This window comes from Fistularia commersonii, chromosome 12, assembly GCF_037954325.1.
Source record: "Fistularia commersonii isolate RoL2024-O1a breed Wild chromosome 12, RoL_Fcom_v1.0, whole genome shotgun sequence".
Lineage (NCBI taxonomy): Eukaryota > Metazoa > Chordata > Actinopteri > Syngnathiformes > Fistulariidae > Fistularia > Fistularia commersonii.
This window is the reverse complement of record NC_141295.1, coordinates 5,863,861-5,887,909: the sequence shown is the minus strand read 5'-3', so window position 1 is coordinate 5,887,909 and position 24,049 is coordinate 5,863,861. Positions and strand designations below refer to the sequence as shown.

At 46.4% G+C, this 24,049-nt stretch overlaps 2 protein-coding genes, 1 non-coding gene and 1 pseudogene across 11 annotated transcripts in view; 2 read left to right on the top strand and 2 right to left on the bottom strand.

The window, feature by feature from the left end:
- LOC147228530 (cytokine receptor common subunit beta-like) overlaps positions 1–24,049 on the top strand; it is a 176,375-nt gene that overhangs the window by 112,299 nt on the left and 40,027 nt on the right. For 4 of the 9 annotated variants that reach the window (XM_086156634.1, XM_086156638.1, XM_086156636.1 and 1 more), the window contains exon 2: positions 19,667–19,847. The gene's annotated coding sequence lies outside the window, so the exon portion shown is untranslated. Of the gene's footprint in view, positions 1–16,912; positions 17,058–18,085; positions 18,265–19,444; positions 19,848–24,049 lie in introns of those variants that run through there. The other 5 variants (XM_086156633.1, XM_086156640.1, XM_086156632.1 and 2 more) reach the window with 3 other exon arrangements.
- LOC147228537 (uncharacterized) lies at positions 10,498–14,823 on the bottom strand (annotated as a pseudogene).
- Positions 14,201–14,272, top strand: trnad-guc (transfer RNA aspartic acid (anticodon GUC)). The gene has a single exon. It is a non-coding gene; the product is annotated as a tRNA-Asp (tRNA).
- On the bottom strand, positions 15,590–19,197 carry LOC147228536 (sialic acid-binding Ig-like lectin 12). Its single transcript, XM_086156136.1, has 7 exons — positions 19,143–19,197; positions 18,219–18,578; positions 17,448–17,798; positions 16,573–16,938; positions 15,942–16,026; positions 15,802–15,855; positions 15,590–15,719 (listed from the first exon to the last, which is right to left on the bottom strand). The coding sequence occupies exons 1-7, from the start codon at positions 19,195–19,197 to the stop codon at positions 15,590–15,592; spliced, it is 1,401 nt and encodes a 466-aa protein (XP_086012262.1).

Genomic DNA, 24,049 nt, shown 5'->3' with positions numbered 1-24,049 from the left:
CTCTTTTTAATTCACCAGACAGAACAGTCTGTCTTCTAATACGTCCGCAGGCTGTTCCCGAAATCCAGGGTGTTTAAGCATATTGGTTTTATTGCAATAGTGATAACGTTGGAATTTGTTTTTTTTTTTTTTTTTTTTAGAGCACATCGGAAACACCTCACACTTTATGGGAAGAATTCTATTTCCGATTTATATTTTTCTCGCCATATTTTGCGACGGGCAAAGACATACGGAGCACCTTGGAACCAAACAAGTGTCATTGCAAAGCCTCGCCAGGAGATGAAGCCAGAAGATTGGCTGAAACGCCTGGTTCTCCTTCCTGCTGCAAACTCGACTCACCTGCTCCTGGAATGTGGAGACGAGCAGCTGCTCGCCGATTGGCCGGACGTGGTCACATGATCGCACACCTGTGCCCAGTGGACTGGGAAGCCTGAGAGGAAAAGTCCTAATATCCACAGGTGAGTGCTCCTCTTCTTCTGACTTGTGGAGGAAACAGGGTCGGATGATCCAAAGTGGTACCAAAAAAATGTTTCCGCCCGGTTTCGAACCGAGGACCTTTCGCGTGTGAGGCGAACGTGATAACCACTACACTACGGAAACCTGCCCAATGCCTGTCATGATTTCTCAATTTACAACTAAAAGGAGAATCCTGGTCAGCTGGATCTTCTCAGATCATCTTCATCTCACGTTCGTATCGTGGACAGTATCTCCACCTGTCTGCGAAACACTCTTTGTTTACTTCTTTAATGACCAAACAACGTCGATTCCATCTTATTAATATCAGACACATATATTCCGACGTTCATCTAAAACACTTCAAACCCTGTCGATAACATTTGCATCCAGTATAATGTTGTTTTTCCCGCCGTCATGAAGCTAAAGCCGACTCCATCCTTGCCGTGGTCTCGTTGCGGACGCTCACAACCCTTGTTGCATCCTTGTTAAAACTTATCGCCGCTGTCGTCCTCGTTATTTTATGTAACAAACCGAAGATTCATTTATTCGGTAACGACGCCCTCCAGCCGCATACCTGCTACCTTCATTCAGCATGTCCACAAGTTTCTCTTTTTCTGGGATAGTTAACAACTTCCTCTTAAATTTGGGCGCGTCGTCGGGTGCCTTTGCCGGCGCGGAACTTTTCGTCCTCATCATGGAGAAAATTTGCAAACTTAAATTTGGCAAGTTGTACAGAGACGAGGCCCGGAGATTGTTGGTCTACCGTAAAAAATAAGCATTAAAAAGATCCGCGAAACAGCGAGGCTGCAAAAGGTGATCATCGTTTCTCATTAATTCATATCCAGATGCACTGCGGACAGCAAAGTAGGAATTTCACCGTGCAGGAAAACCCGTTTCTACACTACGACAATCAATGCTTTGAATCTCTTGAATCTTTTCTCCTAACATGCCAAAGGTTACAGGCTGGCCTTTAAATTCCTAATTCTGCAATGTTTGTCATGGAGATGAAGAGGGAAGCATTTCCCAGATATATTGATAAGTTGCATCCAAGGATTTGGTCTTTTTAGCTTTGCAAGATTCATTTCAGGAGGCAGATTGGCTCAGGTGTGTCGAATCCACGACCGAATGAAGATGGATATTTTAAGGTTTTGGAGAGAAGGTCAGAGAAGCCAGACTGAGATGGTTCGGTCATGTACAGAGAAGAGATAGTGAATATATTGGTAGACGGATGCTGGAATTGGAGCTGCCAGGCAATAGGTCTCGAGGAAGACCAAAGAGAAGATTTATGGACGTAGTGAGAGAGGATATGAAGGTAGCTGGTGTGAGAGAGGAAGATACAGAGAATAGGGTTAGATGGAGAAGATTGACTCGCTGTGGCGACCCCTGACGGGAAAAGCCAAAAGAAGAAGAAGAAGAACTGAATTCATTAAACCGCTAATATTCATAGAGACTGAAGAAGTGGATGCACGTTTTATTTACAGGTTGCAGGCAGTTGGAAGGGACAAGGGTCAGTGAGGAACAAACCGTTAAAAGTTATCTTTTGAGATTTTTACAGTCTGTCAATGTGTCTCTATGTTAGTTTACTGGACAGTATCTTCTCCTGTCATGCGGAAAAAAACGGCGTTCGATTCCCCGACGGGGAGGAAACACTCTTTTTTTGATTCATTACCTTTTGTGTATTTCATTTTAACTCTTGTAACAGAAGGTTTCATGCTAACGCACTAAGCTAAGGGACACAACAGGGTTGCTAGAAAGCTGCAAGCTAAAGAGTGAAGCGAGACTGTGGTAGAAATAAAGCCATATATCTGGAGCACCTCGGAGCCAATCAGCTGTCGTAGCAAAGTCTCGCCACTAGATGGCGCCAGATGATTGGCTAGACTCACCTGCGTCTGGAATCAGGAGATGAGCAGCTGCTCGCTGATTGGCTGGATCTGGTCACCTGATCGCACATCTATATGTCCATCTCCTGAGTCCAGTGGACAGTAAACATCTAGTAAACATCTTAATATCCACAGGTGAGTGATTTCCTGCCCTGTTTATTTACATTTTAGTTAGTTTTGTTTAGTTAGTGTCTGTGAGATCTCTATTTGTATGAACACTGTTCAAAACTGTGCGGTCCAGTTTTACACACTAGGTTTTTAATTCCTCCTTCTGCATTGCTTGTCATGAAAGTATTGTCCGTTTTTGTGGCTCCTGCCACGGGACCGGACTTTGTTGCCCCGGTGTGTTCAGATTATCATTCAGGGAAAAACGTCACAACGGCCAGGAACTAATCAAGCAAGAATGGTTTATTCAAAGTCAGGAAAATACACTTAGGAGATATCCCGGGCCAGAATGAATGTCACCCCGCGAGGATCGTTCGGCTCCTCCAGACACCCGCTGAGACGCGTCCAGTCGAATGTGTAGATGAAGAAGTTCTGGCCCCGATCCAAAGGATCAGGCTCATTTTATACCTTTTGGCCAAAAGGGTCGGAGGAAGTCCTGACAATGGCTTCCCCGACCCCCCCGGTTTTACGCTCTCTAGGAGTGCGGCCATCTGGGCTGCGGGGCCTCGTAAACTGCGCTTCGATCGAAGCCGCTGATCGGAAGAAGTCCTGGCAAACTTCTCCTGACCCCTGGTTTACGCTCTCTAGGAATATGAGCACCTGGGTTGTGTAAAACCGTGCTTTGATCGAAGTCGCGGTTCGGAAGAAGTCCTGATAATGACTTCCTCCGACCCCTGGCTCTAGTCGATTATCCCCGGGGTGTCATTGGAACAGCAGGGTAGTGCATTCCTTCACCTTACATGATGGGGTCTCGCAGTTACATTTTACAGTCTTTGAAATTGATAGTGAAATAATGATGTGAGGTTGGAGATTCTATCATTTGACGTAGGAGATTTTGCAAGTCCCTCTCTTGACGTGAGCGTCCTCACGTCACACAAGGACTACAATCAAAATAAGTAAATACAATGAATGTATGTAAACACAATGTATTATAACGGAATATTCTAACAGAAGGGACAAGGGTCAGTGAGGAACAAACCGTTAAAAGTTATCTTTTGAGATTTTTACAGTCTGTCAGTGTGTCTCTATGTTAGTTTACTGGACAGTATCTTCACCTGTCATGCGGAAAACCAGCGTTCGATTCCCCGACGGGGAGGAAACACTCTTTTTTTTGATTTATTACCTTTTGTGTATTTCATTTTAACTCTTGTAACAGAAGGTTTCATGCTAACGCACTAAGCTAAGGGACACAACAGGGTTGCTAGAAAGCTGCAAGCTAAAGAGTGAAGCTCGACTGTGGTAGAAATAAAGCCATATATCTGGAGCACCTCGGAGCCAATCAGCTGTCATAGCAAAGTCTCGCCACTAGATGGCGCCAGATGATTGGCTAGACTCACCTGCGTGTGGAATCAGGAGATGAGCAGCTGCTCGCTGATTGGCTGGATCTGGTCACCTGATTGCACATCTTTATGTCCATCTCCTGAGTCCAGTGGACAGTAAACATCTAGTAAACATCTTAATATCCACAGGTGAGTGATTTCCTGCACTGTTTATTTACATTTTAGTTAGTTTAGTTTAGTTAGTGTCTGTGAGATCTCTATTTGTATGAACACTGTTCAAAACTGTGCGGTCCAGTTTTACACACTAGGTTTTTAATTCCTCCTTCTGCATTGCTTGTTATGAAAGTATTTTGTGAATAAATGTGATGTTTTGGTATTTAAACACTGACTTTGAGTCTTTGAACTTCTGCTGATCATGATGATTTGGAGAGACTTGCGCGAGAGCAAGCAGAGCTGGCAAGTAAACACAAATGGACAGACATGAAAAAACCTCAGCCTGCAGACCAGCTGCTTGTCAAAACCTGGAACGCGCTTCCCGTCACGTACAAAACACCGCAGCGTGTGAGTCTTGCCGTATTGACCGTGTTTGGATCTACATATGCATGCGAGCGGTCGTTCTCACACCTAAAACACATCAAAACAAACTTGCGTTCACACTTAACAGACGGAAGCCTAAACGCCTGCATGAAGCTGAACCTCACCACCATCAACCAGACTGCAAAGACATTAGCAAAACCCTGCACCACCAGAAGTCGCTTTAATAGTAAGAACTACTTTTCTTATTAATAAATACCTTTTCATTTATTTTGAACAACATGTTTTAACAGAGTCTTATTATAAAACACACATTGTTGGTCTTCTTCCATTTAGATCAGAAGATGCTGACCTGAAGTTTTCGGACGTGTGGGTAAATAAGCAGAGCTGGCAAGTAAACACAAATGGACAGAAAAAAACTTCAGCCTGCAGACCAGCTGCTTGTTATAATATTGACAATGGACGGTCGTTCTCGCACCTAGAAAACATGAAGGCGAACCTGCGGTCACGTTTAGTAGCATTATAATTAAGAAGCACTTTTCTTGTTATTAAGTTACTTTGTTATAGCAAAGTATGTTGTTCAAAATAAATTCAGTCTTATTGTACTCTAAAATTGTTGGTCTTTCTCTTCCATTTAGACAGCAGAGTGGACAGTATCTCTGCTTGTCACGTGGAAGAACGGAGTTCACAAGGGCTGCAGTGAGCCCTTTTTTTCCAGAAAAGACAGGAACTTAGGGTAACTTATAAGAGCAGAGGTAGGAGCACTTAGGTAGACTACATCTTGAACAGATGAGGTGACCTGAAAGAGATCAGTGACTGCAGAGTAGTTGTAGGTGAGAGTGTAAGCAGGCAGCATAGGATGGTGGTTTGTAGGATGACTCTGGTGACAAGGAAGATGAAGAGGACAAAGGCAGAGCAGAGGACAAAGTGGTGGAAGCTGAAAAGGGAGGAGTTGAGAAAGGCTCTGGGTGGTCAGGGAGAGCTTCTAGATGATTGGACAACAACAGCGAGTGTTATCACATATGGACACCTTTCTGTAACAATGCGGACTCTGTACCGGTCTGTCGTGGTGAAGAGGGAGCTGAGCCAAAAGGCGAAGCTCTCAATTTACTGGTCGATCTACATTCCCACCCTCACCTATGGTCACGAGCTGTGGGTGGTGACCTAAAGAACGAGATGAAAGAAGCGGACGAAGGGACTTTCCTCCGCAGGGTGGCCAGACTCTCCCTTAGAGACGGGGTGAGAAGTTGGGTCATCTGGGAGGAGCTCGAAGTAGAGGAGAGGAGTCAGATGCGGGGACTCCTGGACACCTTGCAGGGGAGGTTTTCCAGGCATGTCCATCTTGGGGAAGAGCCAGGACACACTGGAGAGACCATGTCTCCAGGCTGGCCTGGGAACGTCTTGGGGTCCCCAAAAGGAGCTGGACCATATGGCGGGGGAGAGGGAGGTCTTGGCCTCACTGCTCCGGCTGCTGCCCCTGCCACCCGATTCCGGCTAAACGAGGGAAGATGGATGGATGTTAATAATGATTCATTGATGGGCTGAAGTAGGAAATAAGTGACACATTAGTCACTTGTTCAGTGAGTTTGAAATCCTCTTTATTTTAAAATAGTGAGGGCAGGATAAGCGTAGATGATGGATGGGTTGTAGGAAGGAGCAACAAAGAAAGCAGTTGAATGGGTGGATTCCCGTTCTTCTTCTGGCCTGCCGGAGAGTCGGTGAGCAAGGCAGCGAATCCACGGCTGCTCCCCGGACGCTGCTCGGAGGACCCGCCTACTGCTCGCAGGTTTCATGCAGGGGATTAACAATGTCCTGCAAGAGCTTCATGGAAGTGTCAAAAGTAAAAGATCTTACAGTTTTAGACAAAGTCCCTGGTTGTGACAAACCCTCCATGGCCCGACAGACTTTGGCCTTTATCGCACAGCAGCGGCGCACTTACGACATGAGGGGGAAGGTCTGCGTTCTAAAAGCTGTCGGCGTTACCGTAGCAACCACCAATGAAAAGCAGGCTCTCGGCAACAGAGGGGGTCCTGGGAGAATCTCCAGGACTCACCCTGGATATTTGATAACACTGTACTCCACCTAATCCTCATCCCTTTCCTTCTCTTCATCCTCACCGCTCAGGCCGAGGCCTTTGGTTTGAAGGACGATGGAGTAGACGGGTTCTTCATGGCTTTTCTTGAAGGTCACAGTGGAGTATGCAAGGTCACCGTCCGGCCCTGCTGCCGTTGCTCCTGCTCCGGCCGAGGAGTTCTGGTACAGGTGTTCCTGAGGAGACGGAGGGGCTTCAGTCTGCTGGTCAAGGAGGTTTGAGGAAGATCTGGTTCCTCACCTCTGCTTCCCCGTCCGGTTCCACTCGAACATCTTTTTACTGGGAGGCAGGAAAGACCAGATCTTGAGTACTCATGTTAAACTCAAGGGAAAGCCTGTGGGTGTCAACCTTGAGGCACTTACCTGAGAAACAGGGTGACCAGGAGCAAAACCAGGACCCGAATGAAAAGAGCAGCGATTGATCCTTCTGCCACCGCGTCCATTGAATCCGGGAAATGGAGAGACACCAAGAGGACATTTCGGATCACTGACAACTGGACTGTTCCTCCCGAACTCTTCACAGACAAAGATGAAGAGAGACGACGTCAAACAGCCACGACTTACTGGCCTTGACAAGGAGATGTACGGTAGCCTGGTGGCGCCCTCTTGTGTTCTCCACCTGACAGCTGTAGTTCCCACTGTCTTCAACTAGAACCTCAGTGATGGTGAGGAGCCGTCCGGCGGCTAGAAGAGAAACGTTGTTCTCCTTCTGCCAGACGTACGTGGCTTCTGGGTTTGCATCACTGTTGCAGCTCAGGTTGACTGAGCTGCCCTCCATCACGGTGTTCGCCGGGCTTATCGACACCACGGGGAGCCTTGGAGCGTCTGGGAGAGAACGTTTGTCAAAGAAGGTTATTCCATATTGCCGAGCAGGAACGAGTTCTGCACGAGGAGCGTCCCATCTGCCGAACCCTCCGGATTGCTGACCAACGTAAAGCAGGCATGTGAAGTATGTGGGCGGTGATGTTTGAAGACGTGCCTGTTTACCCACATGACCTGAGCTGCAACAAGTTTACGAGGGACAGACTTTAATGGATGTAGTTTTGTCAAATAACCTCTGTGACTCACATTTCACATCGATGTGGACGGCCTCAGACGACTTCGACCCCGGCACATTTTCAACGGTGCAGTAATACTTCCCGGAGTCTGAGCTCCGAACTGGACTGAGGAGGAGTTGTCTTTCTGTGCCCACCGTGGTGTTTTCCCTTCCAATCTTGTACCAGAGGTACTTCACTGTCTCCCCCAGAGCGCTAAGGCAGGTCAGAGTCACTGAGCTGCCCTCCAGGATGTCAGCAGCACTGAACGACACCCGGGGGACATCCAGAGCATCTGGGGGTGAAGATGTGGAAACAAAAGACATGCAGTTACAAGTCAGCATGTTTAACTTTCCCCTGCAAGTGGACGGCAGGATGACGGCTTCAGGCTGGACTCTTCAGGTTGTTTGGTTTTCCAATAAGAATGAAGGAAAACTCACACAGCGGCGGAGATGGGTGCTGAAGATGTCCTTCCAAAGCACAGGAGACAAACTCTGCGGGACTCAAATGGACCTTCAGGTGATCCTTCTTCTGGGAGGGGATCTCACTTCCGTTCAGCATCCAGATGTAGGAAAAACGACCCACTGAGCTGCAGCTGCTGTGACACAACAGCTCCACTTCCACCATGTTCTTATAGTTGTTTGTCCTCCTGACCTGAACCTGCAGAGCTGGATACCAAAGAGAGAGCGGGGATAATGTCATTGTAAAGAAGCAGCCGATGCTTTCTAAAGCGATGGGCTTCGGCCGGATGTTTGCCTCCACGCGGACGACAGTGTGGTATGTTGAAGATGGTGAAGAGAAGGAGAAGAGTTATGAGGGAGAGGATGTTCCTCTCAGAATACAGTTGAAATCTGAGTTCGACCTTTGCTGTGAACCAAAGTCTGGAAGCGGTGAAAGTTCTTCAGCACCTGTAACGGTCAGCGTTGTCGCAGGTAACTCGTTCTTCCACTGAAAGCCTGTCCCCTCAAGTCTGAAGTGATACTCTGCTGAATCGCTCTCGCTCAGGTCGCTGATTCTCAGTGTGGAGCGTCCGTTCCCTGAACCGTCCACCTCAACACGTCCGATGTAGTTTGCCTTTTTCCTGATGTCTTCAGGCTGTGAGGGAGGCCTCCGATCCTTCCCTTCAGTGCGGAACCAGAACGTGGACGAAACTGTCCCTGGACCGGTGTAGCTGCAGGAGATGTCCACGGCCGAGCCCTTGGGGGCGCAGATGTCTCTGTGGGTGTAGGTCACCATGTTGCACACAGAACCCTTCACACCTGAGAGAGAACATTTCCAAGCAGAGTCACAAAGAGATCAGAATAATAGAAGAGAGATGCTAACAAAGAGGGGACTCACACACTGCAGGGGAGGGATGGCGCTCGTATCCTTGTATGGCACAAGACACACTGTCTGCAGAAGTTTCTTTGGAATAATAATAATAATAATCACTTTCTCCTTCAATTTTCCCTCCATTTCTAAACCAGCTATATGCAATCCACGTCGTTCCACAGCCGTCGACACATGACATGTAATAATAGTATTTTATGATCCTGAGGCCTGGAGGGACGAAAGACAGGAAAGATATTTCATTCAAATCTAACTTCACACAAAAGGAATATTTTTTTCTTTTTTTGTTTGAAATTTGTGTGTGATGGAAACGTCCAGTCGGAGAAACGTTGCTGCTGGGGTCTTACTCTTGACTTCCAGAGTGACCCCGGGGGATCCGGTGTAATTTTCCAGGTCAGTGATGATTCTGAATGTGTAGGTGGCAGCGTCGCTCTCTCTCAGGTTGGAGATTGTCAGAGTGCACCGCTTGTATCCACACTGATTCTTCACCCGGCCTGCGTACTCAGGCTCTGTTGTCAGGTCCACTGGTTGGCCGTCTCTCTGCTCAGTGAACCACAGTGTCCTGCGTAACTCATTCCTGCTATTTGGCAATCTGTCTGAATATGACGGGTAGTTGAAGGTGCATCTTATCTCTGCACTGAATCCTGTCAGTGTGCAGAGTCTCATGGATCTGTACTTCACCTCCCACTCAGTGTAGGAAGGAGACACTGCAACATCAAGGGGGGAAACAGGAAGGAAAAACTTTTAACAATTTAACAATGAATACCTTTGCATTTTAATCGCAGGAAGATCATTTTGATCCAGCGTGAGGCTGCGTGACGCTCGTCTGCCGCCTGACTGAGTCCCTTCGGTTCAAACGTGCCGACACGAGACGGGGAAATTGAGCTTTGGGTCGGACCGAGCCGAGATGGTTCGCTATGTTCAAGCCGAAAAACTCTCAAAGGTCTGTTAGAACTGGACCGAACGGAAAATCTTCGAGACGCGAGAAGTGTCTTCAGGAGCATGGGCGAGGAGCACGCTCGGTCAGAAATGACGGCGGCAGAACCTCAGGCTCCAACTGGGACGGGAACACCGAGTTATCTGAAGAGAGAGGACTCTCGGCGGTTCTCTGGCGACTTTCTACACTTTGGCGATCCTTGAAATCTCCTCAAAAAACAAACGGCGAATGTAGAAATAACAGGACGGTATCCAGATACAAAGGTGCATCTCTGTCGCGATTTCCGTCAGTCGCCGTGTGATCCCTCGTGAAATAGAAAGGAGAAGTTCGGTACCTTGGAGGGACAGGAGCAGGACCACGAGTCCACTCAGCGCTTCGGTCGGACTCATCGCCGCTCCGGCAGATGACCCAGAGACACCAGTCTCATATTAGCCTGGAAGAACCTGTGAGAAAGAAGTGTCTTCAGTGTGTGTTTGAGGGTGGGGTGGTGGCAACGCTGCATTTAATTCAACTTCCTTCCTCTTTCCAATGTAAACTCCTTTGAGGAGAATTGAACAAGATAAAAATGTGCGATCTCACACCGGCTGAGAAACAGTCTCAAGAAAACCCTCTGAAAAAGATGAGCGAGGCCTGTCATTTTCATCATCGGTACAATTCAACTATGAGAGACAGAATGCAGAGACAAATTTATTGTTACACATTAAAAAAAAGAGGATCACCAGTAAACATGATTCCACCTTTTTTTTTTAACCAAAAACCAACTGTCATAACAGGTTTTTTTTACACCGTTAAGGTTTATTATTGCTATTATATAAATTTGAAGTCATTATCTCTGAATTAATTATATAGAAAGGGAATAAAAAAAACAGTCAACAATCTGGAACATTTTTGTCAACAGTTTATTCTTTTATATTTTTTAGGAAGTGAATTAAAAAAAAACCCACTTCTCTCATAACACAAGAAAACAACAAAATGTTGCTTGACTTTGTGAACTATTTTCAACATCAACTCTATTTAGCACATGTAGGACAGAATGTGTGAAGGTGAGAATGTTTTTTGCAGATGTATTTCTCACATGTGCAGCACACAGCTTTTGTCTTGCAGTCTTTCTTCCAGGGGCAGAAGTGGCACCTTTTTCTTTTGACCGACCCGGCCGTAGCCTCGGGTGGATCGGGGCAGGTTTCGGCCGCCTGAACGGCTTCCACAATGGCCGCGGAGGCTTCTGTGCGGGGCAGGCGCTCCCTTCTCTCAATGCACGGGGTGACAAGAGCCTTCCCCAACTGCTCAAGGAACATCCTTCTCTTATTTCTCTTCCCTGACATCCAGGTCGGGTTGATCTCCTGCCATATCACAAAGGCGTGACCAGGGGCCAGCGTGCAGTCATCCTTCTGCAACCGTAGGTTCCGGTAACCTCGTCGAGGTCGTCCACGCCTCCTTTATTGCAGTTATAGACCAGAATGATGGCTGGCTTCCTGTCCTCACCGTCACTGATTTCAGCTGTCTTGTGCGGTGCGCTAAGCGGGACCACCTTCTTGTTCCTTTTTGGAGGATAAGAAACAAGAGCGGTGGCGGGCGTGAAGGCAAACCTCGATGAGAAGACCGCTCTCCCTCTTGTTGCGAGGAGTGCGGGGGGGAGTTCGGGCCGATTCTTCCGAACGGCGCCAACCGTGGTCGTCTTCCTTTTCTTTCCTTTTCAAAACTGCCCTTCCACTCTCTGCATCCCAGAGACTATTTGTTGCCTCGCCACGAGACCTATATACACCTGCTAATATCAAAAGCCCTTTGTAGCCACGCAGGTCAATCTCATCCGTATTTTTCCAGTTTTCTCCATATTTCCGAAAGCCCTCCAAATTTGTATTCTCCGGGATGATTTTTTCGATGGCCGGTGTGATGAACAGGAGAAAGGTGGATAAGATGTCCTGGACATGGGCGGCTGAATACCTTGTCGGCCCTGGAGTCATCCTGATGATGTTTGGTGCTGCTGTTCTTCCCTGGTTGATGAGGACCATGCAATGTTGCTGTTCTTTGGCAAAAATGTCTCTCTGTCAGCTTGAAGGATTTCTTCTTCATCTGAAGATGCATCATCATCCTCTGGGTTGTATTCCTCCCCATCTTCCTCTTCAAATACATCTTCATCCTCTTGTTCCTCCTGAGCTCCTGAAATGATCTCATCCAGGACGTGTTGGACGGTGAAACGTCTACTCATGGCTTCAGTAAGGAGCCAACTAGGGCTCCGTTGATTCAGGGTACCTTTATATCCTCTATAATGAATTAGTTTTCATCATGTCTGAGATTGTTTTGGTGTTGTCTGGGAGCTTGTGTGATGTGAGAGGTGAGCTGCAGATCAAGAGTGCAGTGCAGGTCAAATGCAAGTTCAATTCATCCATCAATCCAATAAGTTTCTTTGATGCGTGTGTGTGTGTGTGTATATGTGTATTAGAGAGTGTTTGTGTGTGGCCTTTGAACTTTTTCTGGTGTTTAAATGCTTTTATAATTCACGGGTCAAAAATGACCCATAAGACAATCTTTGTACCCTAGTGGTGTACAGCCCACATGGAAACATAAACAAAAAAAAAGTATCACTTTTTCTAATGATGGGGTCCCTTTAGGAAAAGTCATCAAATTTCAAGTTGGAAAAAGATAGGTTAAGATCCTCTTCTTTCAACAGAGAAAGCGGATTTTCGGCGTTTTGTTCCTCAATTGATCCCTGTCCTTTCCAGCTGGCTGTGTGTCAACGGCACTCAAAGATTCACATCTGCTTCAGTCTCTTAAAGGGTTTATTCATTAATGTAAGTAGGCCACTGTTGCCTGTCACACGGAAGGCTGGGAGAAGGCATCTCTTTTACCCAGAGATGTCCCAGAGTTGTCATTTTCCACACATTTTAACTCATGTATATTTGCTTCTTTGTACCAGAGAACAAAATATCCACACACTGACGCACAACCAGCTGCGGATGTGACGTCAGGACCTCATCAGAAATACATCATATCTCGATCACTAACAAAAATAAAATACAGTAACAAAATTTAATGTGTTTATCCAATCTTTAATCAAACAAACAAGGCTCTTAGGCGAGATGTTCATGTCTGAGGCTAAATTGATTGAAGTGAGTTCACGGTGAAGTGACACCCTAATGAGCTAAGCTTGTGGACACAGATGCTACACTTGAACGCCCTAACCTAGCTGATAATAGCGGGCTAAACAGAAGGCTGCATGCTAACGAACTACATCCTAACAAAGGTAGGGGACACAACAGGGTTGACGGGAACCTGCATGCTAATGAGTAAAGCTAGCAGGCACAACAGTATTAAAAATAAAGCCATATACCAGCCACCTAAGCGAGCGGATACTGCGGGCTTCAATAGGAAGAGTCATGCTAACAATTGTGTGTGTGTGACCCAGTTTCTTCTTTGCTGTGTGACCGCTGTTGGTACGAACACACATCCATTTGAATGAAGCTGCTTCTTCCTGTCTTGCTGTTCCCTACTTACTTTCTGTAGTCTAGCAGCCATCATATTTGTCCAACTTTACATGCCAGGCTTTGAATTCCTACTTTTGCACTGCCTGACTTGTTCATACCAGAGATATGATATTAAGTTGTGAGAGGATGGTCAGCCTTTGTGAGCAGAACTGTGGTTTCATGCCTAGAAAGAGTTCTACAAATGCAGTATTTAATTTCAAAATGTTGGTCGAGAAGGTGCTTCCTATTCCCACGTGCTTCCTTCCGAGAAGGAAGCTGCACTGTGCCTTCTTAGACCTAGAAAAAGCATCTGACCGGGTGCCGAGAGAGGAACTATGGTACTGTATGAGGAAGTCCAGAGTGACAGAAGTATTTTAAAGTATTTTAGACTGGTGCAGGACATGTATGCTTGCTGTGAGACAGCGGTGAGGTGTGTTGTAGGGGTAACAGAGAAGATCGAGGTGGAGGTGGGGCGACATCAGAAATCCGCTCTGAGCCCCTTCCTGTTTGCAGTGATGGACAGGCGTAGAGATGAGGTTACACAGGAATGATGCTTGCAGATGACATGGTGATCTGTAGAGACAGCAGGGAACCGGTGGAGGACAATCGACAGGGGGAGGTATGCTCTGGAAAGGACAGGAATGAAGGTTAGCTGTTGCAAGACAGAATACATTTTACACTACTGGCACCTGAAAAAGGTATGGCAGATATCATAGAAGGTACTTTGAATGAAAAGACTTGTAGGAGGCAACACAAAAACCCTTCTCAGATATGTATTATGATCGCGCTGGAGAAAACAAGGTAAGGTACTCCAGACCGGGATTTAAAACGCAACATGTTTCCGCCCGGTTTCGAACCGGGGACCTTTCGCGTGTGAGGCGAACGTGATAACCACTACACTACGGACACCATCAATATATGAAGAGAGACTGAAGTCGTAAATCCACTTTTTCCATTGCTGTCAAACATTCTATTTACAGATATCTCACGCACAGTTGGATCTACTCACTTATTTACAACTTTAAATCACAGCTCCTCGTTAGTATAGTGGACAGTATCTCCGCCTGTCACGCGGAAGACCGGGGTTCGATTCCCCGACGGGGAGGAAACTCTCTTTATTTCAAGAATGTCTCTTCTTTATCCACAAATTTTGACTCAAGTATTTTTGTATCAGAGAACAAACAACCAACAAAAGAAGATGAAGCGGCACAAAGGTGGACACCACACACTCCCGGACTCTTGGCTCCTGCGGATGTGACGTCGAGGGCTCACCGGAAATACGTCATATCTCGCTCACGAACAAAATAAAATACATTTTAAAATGTTAATGTGTTTATCAAAAAAATAACCAAACATGTGTGAGGCTAAATGACAATAGTGAGTTGATGGTGGAACCACAAACGACAATAATGACAGTTTACGGATTTAATGATGTTTCTTCTTTACAATCTATTTTTCTTGTTCTTGCCTGTTCCGACGGGCAAAGCCGTTGTCTGCCGTCTGGAGCACCTCGGAGCCAATCAGGTGTCATCTCAAAGTCTCGCCACTAGATGGCGCCAGGCGATTGGCTGGACTCACCCGCATCTGGAACGAGGAGACGAGCAGCTGCTCGCTGATTGGCTGGGCCGGGTCACACGATCGCACACCTGTGTCCATCTTGTCATTAGTCCAGTGAACAGTATCTACACTTTCGCAGAAAACCGGGGGTCGATTCATAAACGGGGAGGAAACATCTTAATATACACAGGTGAGGGATTTACTGCCATTTTTATTTACATTTAAGTTTGTTTAATTGTGTGTGTGACCCCTGTTTCCTCTTTTCTGTGTGAACTCTACTTGTACGAACACACATCCAGTTGAATGAAGCTGCTTCTTCCTTTTCTTGCTGTTTTTCTCTGAGGAGTTCATAGGTCGATGATGAACGTTGACTCGAGATAAGACGAATTCTCCTCTCAGTTTGTGGGGACACTTTACTATCACTTGTGTGATGGACTGGTAACCAGCTAGTTATTTAGTTAGTTGTCAGTAAGGAACGGGAGAGGCGGGAGGAGGTTCTAACCACTGACAGGAAATGTACCCCCCAAAAAAAACAAAAACAAAAGGAAAATAAAATAACACAGGTTGATATTTTTCATTTGGATGAAATGAATCAATACTGTCCCACAAGTGCTTCATGGAACTGTACAAAAATAAAAGAGCCTACAGTTTTAGTCCAAGTCAGACTTTGGCCTTTATTGCACAGACATTATTACAACATGAGTGGGAAGGTCGGCGTTCTGAAAGCTGCCGGCGTTACCATAGCAACCACCGATGAAAAGCAGGGTCTCGGCAACAGAGAATCTCCAGGACTCACCCTGGAGATTTGATAACATTCATCTCTTTCCTTCTCTTCATCCTCACCGCTCAGGCCGAGGCCTTTGGCTCAATGGGCGTTGGAGTAGACGGGTTCTTCATGGCTTTTCTTGAAGGTCACAGTGGAGTGTGCAAGGTCACCGTCCGGCTCCCGCTGACGTTGCTCCTGCTCCGGCCGAGGAGTTCTGGTACTGGTGTTCCTGGTATCAAGGAGGTTTGAGGTTCATGATGACCCCTGACATATCGTCGAACCTGGATCGACCCGAAGATCTGGTTCCTCACCTCTGCTCCCCCGTCCGTTCCACTCGATGCCCAGGCGGTTGTTTGGAGAACCTTCTGTTTTTTGAGAAGCGGGAAAGACCGCAGAGTACTCATGTTAAACTCAAGGGAAAGCCTTTGGGTGTCAACCTTGAGCCACTTACCTGAGAAACAGGAACACCAGGACCGAATTCAGGACCATAAAAAATAGGGCAGCGACCCGTACTCCTGGCACTGCTTTCACTGAATCTGGGAAGTGGAGAGACACCGAAAGGACGTTCAGATTGCTGACGAACGAACTTTACCGACTTTTCAACTGGACTTCACAGATAAAGATGAAGAGAAAGTTGGTCACACAGCCATGACTTACTGGTCCTTTATTGTTTGGTTGCCGGTTAAATGTCATTGATGGTCTACATTAAATCGGTATTCAGACAGAGCCTTCTGTCTGTCATCTGCGTTCATTTCCTGTGTAATCCTACATGTTGCAGCCACCAGAACTACCAGAAGTCCTGGAGGGAGTTTTGCACTGTATGTGAACGTACAACCAGCGGCAGGAACGGAAATGAAAATGACGATGAACACGACATGATTCCCCCCGTAAAACAAGGGAGAAGACTTCTCCGTCCACGTGCCTCTTCTAGTTCTTTCTTAGAATGTACATCATCCCCAGCTCCTCCACCGGCACCATGTTAGTCATTGTCTGAAACGGACCTCTGAACTGCCCTCAAGTGGAAGTGTATTGCTGACCAACATAAAGCAGGCTTTGTTTTTCAAATAACCTCTCTGACTCACATTTCACATCGATGTGGACGGCCTCAGACGACTTCGACCCCAGCACATTTTCAACGGTGCAGTAATACTTCCCGGAGTCTGAGCTCCGAACTGGACTGAGGAGGAGTTGTCTTTCTGCGCCCACCGTGGTGTTTTCCCTTCCAATCTTGTACCAGAGGTACTTCACTGTCTCCCCCAGAGCGCTAAGGCAGGTCAGAGGCACTGAGCTGCCCTCCAGGATGTCAGCAGCCCTGAACGACACCCGGGGGACATCCAGAGCATCTGGGGGTGAAGATGTGGAAACAAAAGACATGCAGTTACAAGTCAGCATGTTTAACTTTCCCCTGCAAGTGGACGGCAGGATGACGGCTTCAGGCTGGACTCTTCAGGTTGTTTGGTTTTCCAATAAGAATGAAGGAACACTCACACAGCGGCGGAGATGGGTGCTGAAGATGTCCTTCCAAAGCACAGGAGACAAACTCTGCGGGACTCAAATGGACCTTCAGGTGATCCTTCTTCTGGGAGGGGATCTCACTTCCGTTCAGCATCCAGATGTAGGAAAAAGGACCCACTGAGCTGCAGCTGCTGTGACACAACATCTCCACTTCCACCATGTTCTTATAGTTGTTTGTCCTCCTGACCTGAACCTGCAGAGCTGGATACCAAAGAGAGAGCGGGGAATAATGTCATCGTAAAGAAGCAGCCGATGCTTTCTAAAGCGATGGGCTTCGGCCGGATGTTTGCCTCCACGCGGACGACAGTGTGGTATGTTGAAGATGGTGAAGAGAAGGAGAAGAGTTATGAGGGAGAGGATGTTCCTCTCAGAATACAGTTGAAATCTGAGTTCGACCTTTGCTGTGAACCAAAGTCTGGAAGCGGTGAAAGTTCTTCAGCACCTGTAACGGTCAGCGTTGTCGCAGGTAACTCGTTCTTCCACTGAAAGCCTGTCCCCTCAAGTCTGAAGTGATACTCTGCTGAATCGCTCTCGCTCAGGTCGCTGATTCTCAGTGTGGAGCGTCCGTTCCCTGAACCGTCCACCTCAACACGTCCGATGTAGTTTGCCTTTTTCCTGATGTCTTCAGGCTGTGAGGGAGGCCTCCGATCCTTCCCTTCAGTGCGGAACCAGAACGTGGACGAAACTGTCCCTGGACTGGTGTAGCTGCAGGAGATGTCCACGGCCGAGCCCTTGGGGGCGCAGATGTCTCTGTGGGTGTAGGTCACCATGTTGCACACAGAACCCTTCACACCTGAGAGAGAACATTTCCAAGCAGAGTCACAAAGAGATCAGAATAATAGAAGAGAGATGCTAACAAAGAGGGGACTCACACACTGCAGGGGAGGGATGGCGCTCGTATCCTTGTATGGCACAAGACACACTGTTTGCAGAAGTTTCTTTGGAATAATAATAATAATTATTTTTTCTTTCTCCTTCAATTTCCCCTCCATTTCTAAACCAGCTATATGCAATCCTCGTCGTTCCACAGTCGTCGACACATCTCATGTCATAACTGTCTTTTTCGATCCTGAGGCCTGGAGGGACGAAAGACAGGAAAGATATTTCATTCAAATCTAACTTCACACAAAAGGAATATTTTTTTCTTTTTTTGTTTGAAATTTGTGTGTGATGGAAACGTCCAGTCGGAGAAACGTTGCTGCTGGGGTCTTACTCTTGACTTCCAGAGTGACCCCGGGGGATCCGGTGTAATTATCCAGGTCAGTGATGATTCTGAATGTGTAGGTGGCAGCGTCGCTCTCTCTCAGGTTGGAGATTGTCAGAGTGCACCGCTTGTATCCACACTGATTCTTCACCCGGCCTGCGTACTCAGGCTCTGTTGTCAGGTCCACTGGTTGGCCGTCTCTCTGCTCAGTGAACCACAGTGTCCTGCGTAACTCATTCCTGCTATTTGGCAATCTGTCTGAATATGACGGGTAGTTGAAGGTGCATCTTATCTCTGCACTGAATCCTGTCAGTTTGCAGAGTCTCATGGATCTGTACTTCACCTCCCACTCAGTGTAGGAAGGAGACACTGCAACATCAAGGGGGGAAACAGGAAGGAAAAACTTTTCACAATTTAACAATGAATACCTTTGCATTTTTATCGCAGGAAGATCATTTTGATCCAGCGTGAGGCTGCGTGACGCTCGTCTGCCGCCTGACTGAGTCCCTTCGGTTCAAACGTGCCGACACGAGACGGGGAAATCGAGCTTTGGGTCGGACCGAGCCGAGATGGTTCGCTATGTTCAAGCCGAAAAACTCTCAAAGGTCTGTTAGAACTGGACCGAACGGAAAATCTTCAAGACGCGAGAAGTGTCTTCAGGAGCATGGGCGAGGAGCACGCTCGGTCAGAAATGACGGCGGCAGAACCTCAGGCTCCAACTGGGACGGGAACACCGAGTTATCTGAAGAGAGAGGACTCTCGGCGGTTCTCTGGCGACTTTCTACACTTTGGCGATCCTTGAAATCTCCTCAAAAAACAAACGGCGAATGTAGAAATAACAGGACGGTATCCAGATACAAAGGTGCATCTCTGTCGCGATTTCCGTCAGTCGCCGTGTGATGCTTCACGAAATAGAAAGGAGAAGTTCGGTACCTTGGAGGGACAGGAGCAGGACCACGAGTCCACTCAGCGCTTCGGTCGGACTCATCGCCGCTCCGGCAGATGACCCAGAGACACCAGTCTCATATTAGCCTGGAAGAATCTGAGAGAAAGAAGTGTCTTCAGTGTGTGTTTGAGGGTGGGGTGGTGGCAACGCTGCATTTAATTCAACTTCCTTCCTCTTTCCAATGTAAACTCCTTTGAGGAGAATTGAACAAGATAAAAATGTGCGACATCATCTCACACCGGCTGAGAAACAGTCTCAAGAAAACCCTCTGAAAAAGATGAGCGAGGCCTGTCATTTTCATCATCGGTACAATTCAACTATGAGAGACAGAATGCAAAAAAAAAAAAAATATATCAAGAAAATCACTGTCTGATTTTTAAAGAATTTATTTGCAAATGATGGTGGAAAATAAGCATGTGGTACTTTCTTGTGTACCCTTTGTTTGCAATGACAGAAGTCAAACATTGTCTTCACAAGGTTTTCACACACTGTCGCTGGTATTTTGTCCCAGATCTCCTCTGGAGCAGTGATGTTTCGGGGCTGTCGCCGGGCAACGGATTTTCAACTCCCTCCTAGGACGCTCCAGGACCTTGAGATGCTTCTTCTTTCCTTTACACGGATCCGTCGTCCTGGTCCCTTTGCAGAAAACCGTCCCCAACGCGTGATGTTTCCACCGCCGTGCTTCACAGTAGGTATGGTGTTATTTGGATACAACTCAGCATTCTTTCCCCTCCAAACACGACAAGTTGAGTTTTGACCAGAAACTTCTATTTTGGTTTCATATGACCGTAGGACATTCTCTCAGCCCTCTTCGGGATCATCCAAATGCTCTCCAGCAAACTTCAGACGGGTCTGGACATGTACTGTCCTAAGCAGGGATACATGTCTTGCACTGCAGGCTTTGAGTCAGAGTCAGTCTTCCCAGCTGGTGCAGGTCAACCGTTTTGTTTCTTTTTGTTCTGGACCATAGTGGAGTTTGGAGCGGGACTGAGGTTGTAAACAGGTGTCTTTTATTCTGATAACCAGTTCAAACAGGTGCCATTAATACAGGGTAACATGTGGAGGACTAAGGCGCCTCTTCCAAAAGAAGTTCCAGGTCTGTGAGAGCCAGAAATCTTGCTTGTTTGTCGGTGACCAAATACTTATTTTCCAGCATCATTTGTAAATACATTCTTTAAAAATCAGACAATATGATTTTCTTGATTTTTTTCGCTCTCTGTCTCATATTGATGTGAACCTATGATGAAAATGACAGGCCTCTATCATCTTTTTTGGTGGGAGAACTTGCACGATTATCCTTTTTTGCCCCACTGTAGGCGTTGAGGGGCGGAGGGGACACTGCTGGGGTTGCCGTTGAGGTGAGAGGAGAAAACGTCGAGCCGAACAGGAAATTTCGGTGCAGATTTGGAGTTGTACTGGCGTCGTATACATGGAAAGATAAACGGGGTAGGAGTTATCTTGAAGGAGGAGTTTGAGGAATGTTCTGCAGAAGCAAAGAGTGTCAGATGAATTGGTGAGTCTGAAGCTGGAAATTGAAGTTGTGATGCTCAGGGCTGTTAGTGGCTATGAACCACTGGTGGGAGGTGACTTAGAGGAGGAGAATTCCTGGATTGAGTCCCATGAAGCGATGAAGGTGAGTGGGGTCAGTGGTGCAGACCTCAGTGGACATGTTGGTGCAGGAAATAAGAGGTGATGGAGGTGTGATGGGCAGGTTCGGCCTCCAGGAGAGGAACGCAGAGGGACAGATGGTGGTCGACTTTGCAAAAAGGATGGAAAAGAGGACAAAGTGGTGGAAGCTGAAAAGGGAGGAGTGGCGTTTGGTTTTCAGGGAGGAGTTGAGAAAGGCTCTGGGTGATCAAGGAGAGCTTCCAGATGATTCTACAACTATAGCTCATGGGATCAGGGAGACCTGTAGAAGAGTACTTGGTGTGTCATCTGGGAGGAAAGTAGATAAGGAGACTTGGTGGTGGAATGAGGAAGTTCATACAGAGAAAGGGGGAAACTGAGCAGAAGTCAGCCTTTGTGAGCAGAAGTGTGGTTTCATGACCGCAAAGACTTCAAGCGATGCGGTAATTCATTTTAAAATGCTGGTCGAGATGTACAGAGAAGGTCAGAGGAAACCGCATTGCGTCTTTGTAGACCTAAAAATAGCATCCAACAGGATCTGAGAGAACCTACGGTGCTGTAGGAGGAAGTCCAGAAGACCTCAGGATAGTAACGCCGAGTCCAGGTTTTTCTTTCGTTTCAGTGTAAATGAGGTAAATTATAACACTTGATACGAACACTTTATAGCCTTAACTTTGATACTCTATATTTGACACTGAATCGTTCAGGATTGAGCACAAAGAAATAACTGATTTGATGTTGTTAGAGTTTTCTCTCTATATTCATAGCGATGTTATTTCCACTACTCACATGAAGACAGCCAGACGTGTGAGCACAAATGGCCTTTGTCCTCAAACAGAACCTGCACCCATGATTGTATATTCAAGTAAGCATGAAGGTGTTGCAGCTCAGTGGTAGAGCGCAAGCATGAGGTCCCGGGTTCAATCCTCAGCACCTCCACTGTATGTCGCGTCGGATGAAAGCGTCTGCCAAATGACTGCAAAGCAAATGGCAACCTACCCCATTTTAAGGAACCTACCCCCCTGAATGGAAACAGGAATCACCCTCTCCCTGTATATGATCTTGTCAACACCACCGATACACATTCACACGATAAAAGGCCGAGCAAGGAGGAACTGGGTGGGATTCTCTGGATCTTGCCTCCAAAGAGCGCTGAGTCTCCCCCTCTGCAGAGCTCAAAAGAATAGTCACTTGTCTGTGTTATTTCTTGCGATAACCTCGGTCTCCTCTTTACAGGCTTCAACTTAGACCGGCACGAATTAGGATCTCTCTCTAACAAAACTTGGCGCCGTGACCCGGATCCCAACGCATCCAACAAGTGGCCGGTGGAGGAGGACACGCCGAAGCCCGTCGACGGCCAGATCTAGTGATCTGAGACAAAGACCCGGAGAGTGAATTCTCTACCTGGCCGGTGGTTAGAACTTCCTCCTCACACCTGCCATCGCTGGATTGACGGGATCTGAACGGACCGAGGAGGCCGAGGAGGAAACACCAAATTATCAGACTGAGTATGGTTTATACTTCTTTCCGCTAAAGAAAGTAGATATGGTTTATGCTTTTGTCCATTAAAAGAAAGTAGATACGGTTTATACTTTTGTCCATTAAAAGAAAGTAGATACGGTTTATACTTTTGTCCATTAAAAGAAAGTAGATACGGTTTATACTTTTGTCCGCTTAAAGAAAGTATAGTAGAGTGCACTGGGGTGTGTGTGTGTGTGTTGTTACTTCAAAGAGATTTTTATACTGATTAGAGTCAGTCTCTGAAGTAAGTTTGATTTTTTTTTTTGTTTTTTTTTTGGTTGTGGTTAAAATTGAGAAAGTTGGTTTGCAGTGACGGCTGTGTCCGCAGAACACCAGGTTCTGTAGAAGCTTGACAGTCGATGATCTCTGTGAACATTGTGACTGATCGTTAACCACAACAACCTGTAGTGTAAAATGGGAAACTCTTCCAGTCGTAAAAATGAACAAGACCTGGAAGGGGATGTGAAATACATGCACGGATTGGATCCAGATAATGTACAATATGTAAGAAAATGGAAAAAAAAATACAAATTGGGATGAAAAATTAAGATTGGCATCATTAAAAATAATACGAGACAAACTTATGGATGAACATGAAAAATGCAAAAACGAGAAAAACAGCAACAAAAAACTTGACGAAGTAAGAAAAGTTGAAAACTGGATAGACCAAGCCACTATACGAACACAAAGTATACAAAACAAGAAAAAAGAACAAATTAAAGATCAGAGCAAAGAAACTATGTTTGTACAGAAGGAGGATAATGAAACAGTCGTCAAAGCTGTGCTGCAGCAACTCCCGCCACAGGAGATGCCACAAGGTGCAGTGGGAGGGGTTCCAGAGCCATTATACCCTGATCTTAAGAAGCTGCCAGCATATGAGGACATACACAAAAATGAGCAAGAACAATTAAATGAAAAACCAACACATCCACACAACACACGGAGAAAGAACCTTAACAAAAGCTATAATGTAGATGAGGCTGGAATGTATCCTATGATACAAGTTCCAAATCCGCACGATGCGGATCACCCCCACATGTATGTGCACAGACCGTGGTCACATACTGAGGCAAAAGAAGCTGCAGCAGCTCTGCCTAAACCAGAGGGTGGCTGGGGGACCATTCCAAGATGCAGTTTTCCAGTTCGCTGAATCATATAGATTGAATGGATTGGAGTTAGAACAAATATTCAAACTTGTTTTTCAATTAAACTGGGCAAGACGTAGAGGTGATTACACAGGAAGAAATCTCCAACAAGACATCTTTCAACATCCAACAGATGGTCCTATGGCTGGAGATTATCTGGCTGCTGTACAAGCAGTATTAAACAGAGCAAGACCACTGCATGTGACCACTGCATCCCATGCACAGTTAGCAGCATGCAAACAAGAAACAGGAGAAACCGTTCCACGGTTTCATTTCCGGTATGAAGGAAAATTTAGAAACCATAGCGGATTAGAATTCAATGAGCTGAATGACTCTCCCTACCAACAACACCTGAAGCTTGGTCTGCTAAGAGGATATGATCCAAAAATAAGTACATGGGTAAAGAAACGTCTGATCGATTGGGAAACAGCAACAGTAGAAAGTGTTATGGCATATGCAAGACATGCGGAGAAATTACAAACAACAAAAGAAACATCAGTTTATGTAATGGAAGATGATGATGACGAAGATTTGGTCATGTTTCAAGGAAATCGTAGAGAACAAAGACCCCAGACAGGAAGTAGAGGAAGATTTAAATATCC